This window comes from Poecilia latipinna, unplaced genomic scaffold (assembly GCF_001443285.1).
Source record: "Poecilia latipinna isolate Pla-1442-1.1 unplaced genomic scaffold, P_latipinna-1.0 Scaffold356, whole genome shotgun sequence".
Classification (NCBI taxonomy): Eukaryota; Metazoa; Chordata; class Actinopteri; order Cyprinodontiformes; family Poeciliidae; genus Poecilia; species Poecilia latipinna.
This window is the reverse complement of record NW_015112972.1, coordinates 313,926-326,659: the sequence shown is the minus strand read 5'-3', so window position 1 is coordinate 326,659 and position 12,734 is coordinate 313,926. Positions and strand designations below refer to the sequence as shown.

General features: G+C 43.4%; 1 protein-coding gene across 1 annotated transcript in view; it reads left to right on the top strand.

Annotated features, from left to right (window-relative positions):
• Window positions 1-12,734, top strand: part of cdh13 (cadherin 13, H-cadherin (heart)) — a 319,277-nt gene that overhangs the window by 257,426 nt on the left and 49,117 nt on the right. Inside the window, exons 10-11 of the mRNA XM_015036051.1 lie at window positions 2,674-2,856; window positions 2,949-3,202. Coding sequence (XP_014891537.1) covers window positions 2,674-2,856; window positions 2,949-3,202 — 437 coding nt within the window. The remainder of the gene's footprint in view (window positions 1-2,673; window positions 2,857-2,948; window positions 3,203-12,734) is intronic.

Here is a 12,734-nt window from a genome sequence, read left to right as displayed (position 1 = left end):
ATGTAATTATTTGTGTAAGTTAGTTAGCATGTGAGTGAGTTATTGTGTTTGTCTGTGTGTGCTTGAGCGTGTGTGTGTGTGTGTGTGTGTGTGTGTGTGTGTGCGCGCGTGCGTGTGTGTGTGTGTGTGTGTGTGTGAACACTGGACTCAGAACGTCCTCAGGCTCAGAGTTTAGCTGTGGCATGTTAAGCATTTTGCTGCCTTTGTGAAAAACTCTCAATGTTTTCACTGCCAACCCATAAATAATGGGAGGAGTTTATAAAGGCAAACATTTACAGTTTAGCTCTCAGCTGAATATTGAGCTAATATTCAAATTCACTTCCTGATCAGCAGAATTGGACTACCAAAATAAAAGCTGAGATTGAATCCTTTGATGCTGATCCGTCCTGTTTCTGTAGATCCATCGGTGATCGTCTGAATGAAGCGACTCGTCGTTTGTTGAGGAAAAGAATCGATGGTGAAAAAGTGACATGAAGCAATTTGAAAGCAGGAGTTCGTGTTCAGGAGACTCGGCTTTTATTTTGGTAGTCCAGTTCTGCTTATCGGGACGTGAATTTGAAAATTAGCTAATTATTTATCTTGCTAATTAAATATTCAGAAATGAATAAATAAATGAATTTGAAGAGTGAACCTCCACTTTGTTCAGGATAAATAACCAAGTTACCTGCAGTCTGTTCTGCATCCTGCTGTTTCCTGCGTTAGCAGTGAGTTTTAGATGCCTTAACATTTTCCACTGTACAGATCATGTTGTAGAGCAGCTCTGCACAGGCCTGCAGGACAAAAGGCCCAGCGATCATCCAGTCGTTGGAACGAGCGCCAGCTCCTCCGCTGAGGGACGGCGCGTCCCATCCTCTGGCCTAAATGACTGGAAGTGGCTCAGAGTGTTTTTTAACAAGCTTTCGATGAATAGGGAAGGTGGCAAAGAAAGAGAAGAGGAGAAATCAATGTTTGTCTCTCTTCAGATAAATGCACAGAGCAAGGAAGTGTAAAGCAGTAAGAGGCTAATCTGTGGAACAACAATGCTGTGGCTGACAGGAGACAGTAATCTGGGCCGGACCAACGCGATCCTTAAACAGACTGTTCTGTGTCTGAAAGATTACGCTGTAAGCTCTGACACAATAATGGCCCTGACACACACACACACACACATGCAGACATGCTGACAGAATTGCTTGTGCCTGATCACAATGTGGTGTTTAGTGGGAGCCTGGCAGAGCATCGATAGGAATCTGACTGAGGCGCCGCCAACAATGAGCAGCGAGGTGGGAAGTGATTGACACTGAAGAATAAATGAGATGCACTGTAAGGACTCTGGTGTGAATAGTTGTTTATTTAGCTGTGGGTTGATGTGTGTTTTGTCCAGGGAATTAAAGCTACACTGAAGGCTTTTCTTGGATTTGACTCCAGAAAATCTCATATATATTCCATTTTTCTGTCTGTCTGTCTCTCTGTCTATTAAGGTTTGACATTCAGACAAGTCTGTATCTTAAAGAAGAAAGTCTGAACAATTCCCCATCCCCCACAAAAAAAGCTAAGTATGTACAAGTAATGTAAAAAGTCAAAACATGCCTGTCAAGCAGTCAGGTTTCTGAATGAGGTTATTTCTCTCTGTGAAATATTAACGATTATTAATGTCCAAATCATCCCAGGTTTCCTGATTAGCAGCTGCTTTCATCAAGCTAACGCATGTAAACAGCAGCTCTCTGTGGTCGCTACGGTTACAGTCAAAAATTAACACAATAATTATGATTATTTAGTCATAATAGGAAAAAAATAGGGTTAATTTTTCTAAATCACTGTTAATAACTAATTTATAAATGTCACAGTTTCAGTCCAAATATTTAGTTTACAAACTAAATATTAATCTCACAGCTAATATTCAAATCCACCTGCTGGTAACCAGAAGTGGACTATCAAAATAAAAGCTGGGTTTTATAAACCTTAATAGAAACTCATCCAGTGTACGTCACTGATTGGATTACATAAATATATTTATGAACTACAAAAATCATCTCAATGATCTAATGATGTCATCAGATATTAATGTTAAGCTGTGGAGACAATCTGTCTGCATTGATCTGGTTTTGCTCAACTCAGCATGCTAAATGCTTGGAACGTCCAACTCTGCTGCCAGGGAACCACGAGCTTCACACACAGCATTTCACATTCAGACTAAGATGGTAAAACAATAATAATTACTTTGTCATCAGCTTTCCACACACTTCACCCAATAAACACTGTTGGATTAAATAAACTGTTGGATTAAATAAACTGTTGGATTAAATAAACTGTTGGATTAAATAAACTGTTGGATTAAATAAACTGTTGGATTAAATAAACACTGTTGGATTAAATAAACACTGTTGGATTAAATAAACTGTTGGATTAAATAAACACTGGCCCCCATCTCATCCACACGGCAGGAAAAGTTCATTTTTTCATCCAGATGAAATGAAGATTTTGTTTCTCACTTTTTTAAAATCATGTTTGATTGATTCCAGCATTTCTCTGCTTCAGAGACACTGTGTCATATTCTCTGTAATGCCAGTGTTCATATTGTTTCTTCTGAAATCCGTGTCCCAGCCAGCATCGTCAGAACCAGAACCAGCCCTTCAGGTCCAGTGGAGTTTGTTCGTGGTTTCCTCTCCCTCATGTTTGTCTCTTTTTCGTCAGTTTGAGGCCCGTGTGCATGAGGGCTCCCGAGGCGTCGTGGTCAACCTGACGGTGGACGACCGGGACGACCCGGCCACGGGCGCGTGGCGAGCCTTGTACTCCATCATCAGCGGAGACCCCAAACAGAGCTTCGAGGTCCAAACCAACCCAGACAACAACGAAGGAATGCTGTCAGTGGTCAAGGTGAGACGACTCCAGCGTCTCTGAACTCACGGATAACAACCAAACCTCATCGTTTAAACCTCGTCGTTCTTCGTCGTTCCTCCTCTCTTCAGCCTCTGGACTACGAGACCACTGCGTTCCACACGCTTCTCATCAGGGTGGAGAACGAGGATCCTTTGGTTCCCGACGTTGGCTACGGTCCCAGCTCCACGGCGACCGTCCACGTCACAGTGGAGGACATCAACGAGGGACCCGTCTTCTTCCCAGACCCCCTGCTGGTCACCAGGATGGAGAACGTCCCAGTGGGCAGCTTCGTGGCGTCACTCAACGCCTCAGACCCAGACGTCCTGGAGATCCAGAGCATCAGGTAAGATCCGCTCTGACACGCCTTCCAGGCGCCGACTTCAAACAGAAAGCGACCAGCTGGAGCTCAAAACGGACCAGTTTCACTGGCCTCTGGCTCCTGGCCTGGTCTGCTACATCACAGCTTTAAAAGTGAAACACAGTTTCACTCTGCAAGCACAGCAACAGACAGAATGGTTCCTGTACTTTGACTTCAGATAAAGATTCGCAACATGTGTTTGGTGCCTAAATGGGGATTATCTCCTAATCCCCTCATTTTCTGCTGGATTTATGGAATCTGCATGATTTGTTGAAGGGATCTGATTTTGCTTTAAATATTATTTTAATAAGAGCTGTGTTCACATTGTTGGCACAAAGTGGAGCCCGTTCCCAGCGGGCCGCCTCTCGACCCGCTGGGCTGAACCTACAGCCCAAAGCAGGTCGCTGCGGTTCTGATGGACGGATGAGAGTCAGCTGGTCCGAGGAAACGGTTCTGAAGTTCAGGAAGGTGGTTTGTCCCTTCCAGCCGGGCGGAGGGAGGGATGGATGGATGGAGGGATGGAGGGACAGACAGATGGACAGACAGACGGAGGGACAGACAGATGGACAGACAGACGGAGGGACAGATGGACGGGTTTCCCTGTTACTCTGTTTGGGAACACTAGAGATGTTAAGTGCAGTCGGTTCTCTTGTGCTGCCCGTTTTATTTACTGGGAGGTAAAACAAAGTGAGCCGCAGGTTTTAGAGTCTCAGCAAAAGTGTTTCATATTTTCATGTATTTGTCTGCTGCTGTGATTCACCTGTTTGCTGTTGCGTCGCGTTTGTGTGGCCGATCTTCACAGAAAGGTCTCCGAGTTTCGCAGCTCATTAACTTTAACTGGGTTACAGAAGCAGCTCTCATTCCAGATGTCACCTTCATCACAGCAGGAGGCCATTAGATGCTCTGTGAGCAACAATAACATCTCTGTGTTTCTCTGCCGGTCGGCCTCATAGCATGTGTACTTACACACCGCACTTCCACCCTACAGGATCAGAAACTAATGACTGCATTCATTGGCTTTCAGGCCGACTTTATGTTCACTTTGTGAAGCTCTTCTCTGTTTCAGTCTTGGGCCTGAAAATGCAGCATCAAGAAAGCAAACAGGGACGATGTAAACCATGGAGAACATATCAAAGGCTGTTTTTGCTCCCACTGCTTCACACGCTAATAAAATAAAATCTCTCCGCTCCAATAAAAGCTGCTATTTCACAGCAACGTCTTCAGCAGTCCTGATGTTTCCTGAACATCCCAAAGAAAGCTAAACAAACACTACATTTATAAATGATTAATAGGTTCTATGGATAAAAATAGTTTCTAAACTGTGTGATCAGCTGGTTACTTTAACTAGGCCAGAGCTGCTGTCAGTGCCAGGTCAGGTAGACGTGTGAAAACTAACAGCAGAATGAATAATTATTTAAATACCAAATTATCTCTTCCTTAGTGGTGAACTCACTGCTGCTAATGCGCTAACATTAGCAGATTAGCTCATTCTCTGTTTAGCACGCTAGCGTTTTTGCGAACTTTGAAAACATTTAACATATTTAGCTTCCTCTAAATTAATTTTTCCTGATTAATTATAATTAATCTACTTCCTGTTTTTTGTAAACTTCCAGTTAAATAAAGTTCAACATCTGTCGTTTATATGCATGCTCTTATTTTGAAGTGGTGAAGACCGATCCGTTTCCTCACCTAGGGGACTCCACTGTGATGCTGTCATGTTCATCCTGTACCCAGAATGCATTGCTCTCTTCCCACAGTGAACGGTTTAGGTTTGCTGATCAGACTGAACAGAAACAAATATATTTAAAACAATATTTTCCATAACTGCAGGTGCAATCTTTGCCTCAAGGCCTTATTTAAATTGTGTTTATAGAAAATTCCTTGAATAAAAAATGTGAGCTGGATTCAACCTCATAATTTTTCTAATTTTGGAAAAATAATGGTTGGCATGACAACACTGCTGATGAGCTGCGTTTAATTTTTCTATTAAAAGCAGAAGCAGCGAAATGTGGGCAGAAAAGCGCCGTTAGATGACGGAAAGCTTCACGGCCAATCAGAAACCAGCAGTTTGGCTCCTCGTTGTTTTGCTGAAGAGCCACTTTGTTTCAAACCAAAGAGTGAAACTTCCCTGTCTGACGGGTTTATTAGGGAGACTCGGGGGAGAAATAGAGAGACCTTCTGCAGCTTTGAAGCAGCAGTGATTTTAGGGGAAAGTTGTCCAGTTTTAGTTTTGCTTCCGTTCGCAGCTTGTTATCGGCTCGGCCTCCAGCCGCTAACAGCCTGCTGCTCTCCAAGCCTCTCACACTTTTACTGTTAAAGCTGTTTTTATTACAACAACACATTATGAAGGACGTCAGAAGGATTTAAGTGCTGCACTGGTCCTTGGACTGTTTTAATGTTTCCTGGTTTTCTGAATTATCATAAGAACCTAAAAGCCTCTTTTAAAGCTCTTTATGAATAATTCTGTGTTTTGATATCAGTTCATGTTCTCCATTTACATAAATGATTATCTCTCTGGTTTGAGATTAATTTCCAATGTTCTTTTGCCTTATTTTATTAATGATGTGGGTTTTATAACATGAGCCTGTGTGGCTAAATGTTTACTTGCCAGGCTGAAGACTTCATGCTAATTAATGTGGCTGGCCCTTTAAATAAATAGCATTAAAGATCAATGATCTGGACATAATTATGAACGCACAGAGGAATCATGTAAAGTATGTGAAGCAGCCTGGTTCTGCAGGCTTTATGTGACACCCGTCGCCGTAGCGATCCAACATCTGATTCTCCATCAAACACGAGAGACAAAAACAATTTAAAGATCTGAAAAGTAAAAAAAACCATTTTGTTTCTGTTAAAAGTCTCCTAACTTCCAGGTGTTCTTGTCTTTTCTTCAGAATATATGAATATATATTTGTTGTTTGTTGTTCCTCATCCTGGTGTTTTGGCTTCGTGTCTGAGCTGAAGCGAGCCGACGTTCAGGCTGAAGACAATCCGGGTCTGAATATGCCGATGGGTTTCTGCTCCTCTTCGTGTCTCTGCATTGCCGGGCCAGTCTCTGGGTTTCTGTCCGACCAAATGTCTGGCCCCTGGGGTCAAAAGGTCAGATGCATCTGACATGAACACGACCCGTCTGACCCGCTGGTCAGGATCTGCAGAACGCTGCAGCCAACATCCAGCCTGGACTGACTGAAAAACTGAAAGATTTCCTCTGTTTGGTCATCATGTGTGCAACCTGCAGAAAACCTGAACTGAAATGTTTCAGATCATTAAAATAACTTTAATATCAATTAAAATAAAAACATGTTTCACTTCATTTATTTAAATCACTGCATGAAAAGTCATTTCAACATGAAGTCGTTCAAAGACCTTAGAAAGCAACACGACCTGATCGATCCAGAAGGATTCCCAAAAAACCTGAAGTCAAACATGGTGGTGGCAGTATCATGGTCAGGGATTCATTTAGTGAGGAAGATTTTCTGCTCTGGCAACAGAAAGTTCATCTACGTCCAATGAGCAAAATAAAGATTTAGCTGTGGTCTAGTCAAAGTCTGGACCTAAATGTGATTGATTTGCTGGAGAATCGTCCAACAAATCGGTCAGCAGGTTTAGGGTGTGATTACTGCTTCACCCAGAACTGATGAATTCTGGGATTTATTCTCTTCATAGATTAAATTAATGTCATGAAAACAGTTTTTTTGCTCAGGTGTTTGTGGTTTTATCATTCATGTGAAATATTCCATTGGGAGAAAACAGCAGGTGGGCTGACGCTCACCTATCAGAGTCTGTACCGGAGCGTACCGGACATTGAAATGGTGCAGAAACATGAAAATATTCTCTGATAGTTCCAGGACGTTCAGACAGAAACAAACTCACTGTTTCTCATTTCTGAGGTTGTTGTGACCAGGTGAGCCGTGTGAGCGCTGGTAGCTGGGCGCTCCTGTGACGCCTGCAGCTGCTGGAGGTTTTAAATCTGTTTGCGCTCTGCAGCCTCCCCAGCGCTGCGTCTCCTTCAGATGGGATTAAAGCTCCAGAGGAGACAGGAAGGAAAGACGTTTTCATGCTGCTTTAGCAGAATTTCAGCGTAGCTGGTGGTGAATCAAAATTCACCACTTGACTCTCAGGATCTCAGCTCTGTTCCAATTATGCTTCATAGTATTAGAGCGACGCTTTGAGCTCAGAAATACTCTGATTTTATTCATGTTTCCACAGAACTGGGAAATGACTAATCAAAGGTCAGGGTGCTACAGTGGATTGGAAAAGTATTTACACCCCTTGGACCTTTCTATGTTTTAAGCTACAGTTGTTATGGGTACATTGGTGTGAGATTGATTTTACAATCGATTTTGACACCATTAATCACAATGTACAGTTAGGAAGCACAATGGTTTCAGGATAAAGGAGATGACTGACATGTTGGGCAGTTTCTCTTCAACATGTTTGAAAAACCCTTGTGGTGTCGGTCAGGAGTCAGAGTCAGGCCCCAGAATATTCATTTTGTGTAAGAACTATGGTTTATGTGAGGTTATGATAATATGTGTTGCATTGAACTGAGGCGCTCCGTTTACAGCAGTAAAGATGGCCGCCCAGCGCTCCGTTTAAGGCAGTAAAGATGGCCGCCCGGCGCTCCGTTTACGGCAGTAAAGATGGCCGCCCGGCACTCCGTTTAAGGCAGTAAAGATGGCCGCCCAGCGCTCCGTTTACGGCAGTAAAGATGGCCGCCCAGCGCTCCGTTTACGGCAGTAAAGATGGCCGCTCGGCGCTCTGTTTACGGCAGTAAAGATGGCCGCCCAGCTTCTTCTGCTGCTGAATTGTGACGCATGTCTCACGTTGATGTAAAAGCCGGGTAAAATGCGACATGAGCCTTCAGACTGCAGACTCTTTGGAAACTTTGGGATACGTCGTTCCTCTCTGCGTTCAAACCAAACGTCATGACGTTACTGCAGCTGGACAGTTTCACTGAACTGTGAAGGATTTATGAAAACAAACGTCTTGGAACCTCGTGACCTCGCATCGACAGTCCGACTTCGTTCCGTCCTCATCGGGCCCCTCAGTGTGTGGATGGTTGTCTGTCCTGTTTGTCTCTCTGTCTCCCTCTGGTGGGCTGGAGGCCTGTCCCGGTGTTTCACCTGCATGAAACATTTAAGGCAGGTCAAGATTTCATGAGCTGTGACTGGAAAACTGTCCATTCATTCACCAACTGTAGCTTCTGTGATGGGGCCAATAATGTGCTTCAATAATAATCCATAATCTGGTGTTCAGGGCAAAGAAAGTGGAGTGAAGTTTTTAATTTGTCTTATTTATCCGACAGAGAAAATCTCTTTTTAAGTACCTCTTCAGCTCTCTCCATTAAACTGACCCCAGATTGTTACGTCTGTCATAATATCCAGTCACATAATTATTGCAGCAGAAATGAGCAGTTTTAATCCGGCTCAGTATTTAGGCCAAACCATCGAGCTTTGAGGGATTTGTCTCATTTGGAGTTTGGAGTCCTCTTCGCCGGTTCGCAGCTGCAGTTCAGCAGAACGCTTTGAATGAAAGCTGAAACAGACAGCCACCTCTCACAGTGACACTTTAAAGGGAGGAAAGTGAAATACTTTGGAAACTTTTTCAGTGTTTGTTTTTCTTTTAGTCACCCAGCAGAGGAGAAAAACAGCTGAGTCAGAAAGTTTATTCTGACATTTGCTAAATTCTCCTAATCCAGCCTTAAACTCATCCGGCTGCCAGTTCGACGCGCCGCGGAGAGACGAGCAAATACAGAGTCATTAGGAAAGTTTGGCTAATCTAATTAGCTCTCATTTTCACTGACACGACTATCACTTTACAAATGACTGTTTACCCTGAAATAATTGATGCCTGATGGGAAATGGAGCCACAAAGTGCAGGACGTCAGCTGCAGTGGCCGGTTCTCTCCAGACAAATTAATCACAGCAGAAACAAGAAAACTGTGATTTTAATGGATAACTCAATTTAAAAATACTTTATTTACTCCAAAGTGGGAGAAATGAGTCTGTCCTGGTTGGATAGATGGAGGTTAAAGGTTAATAACTTGTCATCTGTTGACGTGATGCTGTGGGCAGGAAGGAGCTCCTGTAGCAGTCAGTATCACAACGAATCTGAACAGGCCTCTGACTGTTGCTGTATGCCAGTCTCATGCTAACATGCTAGCAGCTCAGACGGTGTTCTACAGTAACATGATGACGTCATCAGCTGTTAGCAGCTCTGCTAATCCGCCTCCTTCGCTTTTGCTGTAACTCTGGTCAGACATGTTAGGGGAAGTGACGGTTTGAACTTCCTCCTTCTCCCTCTGCGCCCTTGAAGCCTCTTTTTAAACTCCTCTCTTTGGGGTCAAAGTTCACGTTTATTTAACTGTTGTAAAAACAAAATATGATCCAGCACCAGGCGGCGCTATTCGACAACCTTTTCCAGTTTCCTGTTTTGATTGCTTTCTGAAACTGCTCAGTGGAAGGAGGCAGCGATGGCGATCCGGAGAGTTTAGGTAGAAAATGTTTTATTCTTCGTTTCTTTAAACATCCTGACATCAGTTTCACAGAGTCCCAGTCGGGCCAACATGTCCGCGCTGAGCTGTCATCCGGTCCAGACGAACGGTAAACATGACGAGTCTATGTGAAGCTGCAGAGAACTTCCAGCAGCTTCCGGTCTGCCTGGATAACTCGCTCCGTCCTGATCCAGGTGGGCGGCAGCTTCCAGGCAGCAGAAAAACACCTGCAAGGTCAGAGGTTTGATTATGCTTCAAATTTAAATCATAAAAAGCTTTGGCAATACTGGACTATATTTATTTGGTATCGGATCAGCACCAAACGGTCCAGAATCTTACATCTAGTTCTTGTAGGAAATTAACCCAAATGAACCTGGTAAGCCAACTGCTTCATCGTCAAGGAGGGCTGAGAGCACGCTACCGCCACCTTCTGGAGGAAATGACCGCATTCATACGATTATAATTAGTGTTAAAAACATATTTTCCTCTGTCAGCAATACGTTTCCACAGAATCAGCACAGCTTTGGTCAGCTTCTGGTTGGCCAGATGAATAACCTGGTTTAGGGAAAGTAATCGGCCATCAGGGGACAAAGGCAGTAACTGAGTTCTGCCTTCCAGTGAACTTTACCCTGTTTCAGCAGAGGGAGGCCGGCTGCGCTGGCGGCGGCGGCCCCTCAGGATCGTTCTGCCTGCAGGCCTGGAAGATCCCGGCGTATTAAAACCAAACCGGGTCAGGACTCTGTGCTGCACACCGCCGCCAGCTGGCCTCACCCTCACAGGACAGTTTATCTGAAGTTCCTCAAGGCAATGCTCTTATTTTGAAAAATGTTCACCTGAACTACAGATTCTATAAAACACAACTCCAGATTTATAACAAGTTTATTATACGTCTTAGACTGATCACATGTGGACTGAATTAATCTGTAGTCATGGTGACAACGGTCCATTTACATGAAATTACTGTTTTTAGTAACGCTGTTATTTTAGTGGTGAAGTATGTAGCATCAGTTATCTTTTGTGTTTTGTGAATTAAAAGTGTTGTGTTGGTTCTGCTGTGGGAACCAGAGAGCAGCAGGAATCCCTCACAGCGTTTCTGCAGCTAAAACTGTTTTCATGTAAAGTTCTCTGAAGGTTTAATTGGTTCTTCTGCCTTTAGTGGCATTTCATTTGACCAGCTGATGTTTGGGACTAAATCGAAACATTTTCTGTGTCCGTGGTGGAAGTGATGCGTCGCCGCTGACCTGATGAGATCAGGTGATTTATGTAGAAAATCAGAACCACACATACAGAAACTACTGTTGTTCTACCTGCTGATGTCAGCTACATGTTTTCTTCCTCTCAGCAGCCTGACAGCCGTCAGACGGCGTCGACTGCAGATTAACGACTGAGCCGCTTTTATGCACCAGGAAGTAATAAGAAAAGCATTAAAATGACAAACACCTTTGAACTGCTTAAAGTGAGAGCTCAACATGTCAAACGCTGAGGAGCGCTGCAGGAAAAGAAGCTAATTAATCTTTAATCTGACACCTCAACTCAATTCAGGTTATTTATGTAGAAAAATATGATATTTCTATGAAAAACAGTGGATGTTTGACTTGAGTGGCTCATCATCCATCAGGCAGGCTGAGGGAACGATCGTCTGAACGAATCCTTAAAGGTTTGCAGTCAGAAGGAAGCGATCCGCTCCACTGCACCGATCCAATCGCTGGAAGCTCTGCTGCTAATCAGACAAAATAAAACTTTAAAACCAACAAAAAACGGCAGCAAGAATCAATAAAAACAACAATCCACACATTTTATCTCTGTTTGGTTTGGCTAGCTGAATTAGTTTCTGGTTTTTGTCACAGAAACATTTTCATCTCAGTTAAACTTCAGAACCGGCTCCGTCGGTTTCTTCCAGCTGCGTTTGACTCAAACATCGTTTCTCATTTCAGGTTTTAATATTTGGTCAGATGTTCTCTGCAGACATCTTCACCGCTCTTCCCTCCACATGCAGCCATAAATATAACTTCTGATCTGCCTGCAGTGAAACGTCTTTTTAAAATCATCTTTTAAATCTGTCCTTCCGTCTGCAGCTCTTCCTAAAACGTTTATTAACTCAGATCTTCATAGTTTGGCCTCCATCTGCTACCTGGAACATTCCCACGCTCCGCTCAGCTCCAGAATATTTCAATAATCCTAAAGAGAAATTAGATATCAGAGTAAAATAATCTGTTAGTTTAAAAAGGATCCTGGGAATCAGTTCGGCTTAAACACAAAAGCATCTAAGACACATTTAGATACTTCATTGAATCTGAGTTTATATATTTACTTAATGTGCAATTAAGATAAAAAAGACAATAATTTTTTATCTGCCTGATATGAAATCAGACGAAGCTTTTCCTGTTTGAAGTCAGGATGAATAAAATCATTTCTGTTTGCTTCATATCAGGTTAATCAGTTCAGAGGTTTTCCAACATTTCTTCAGTATTTAAGGTTGGGATAAATGTTTTGGGTTTTCTTCCAAACTTTAGCGTTGAATAAACTGAAGTCTGATGACCGCCATTAGACATGCTAACATGCTAACATGCTAACAGCTCCTTATTTGGGCAGAACAGACGGTTTTCCACAGTAGCATGTCCGGGATGCTGATCCACCTCCTTTGCTTTTGTCGCTCCTCTTGAAATGTCAGAAAGTCGAGCAGAGAAACGTCGAAGAAACGGTTTGAATTCCTCCTCCTCGCTCTGGGGTCAAAGTTCAGCTGTTATCTGAGCTCTGGAGACGCTAATCAGCTCCCAGCTGCAAAAACTACACCTTGTTGCCACGGTTACGCATCAAAGCAACAGTCTGAAAATAGAAAAGAGCAAAAATCCGTCCAGAACCAGAGGGAGCACAGTTTATAAAGGAACGGATCAGAACCAGTGGGACAGAACCGGATCAGAACCACCAGATCAGAACCAGCGGGTCAGAACCAGATCAGAACCACCAGATCAGAACCAGCGGGTCAGAACCAGATCAGAACCAGCGGGTCAGAACCAACAG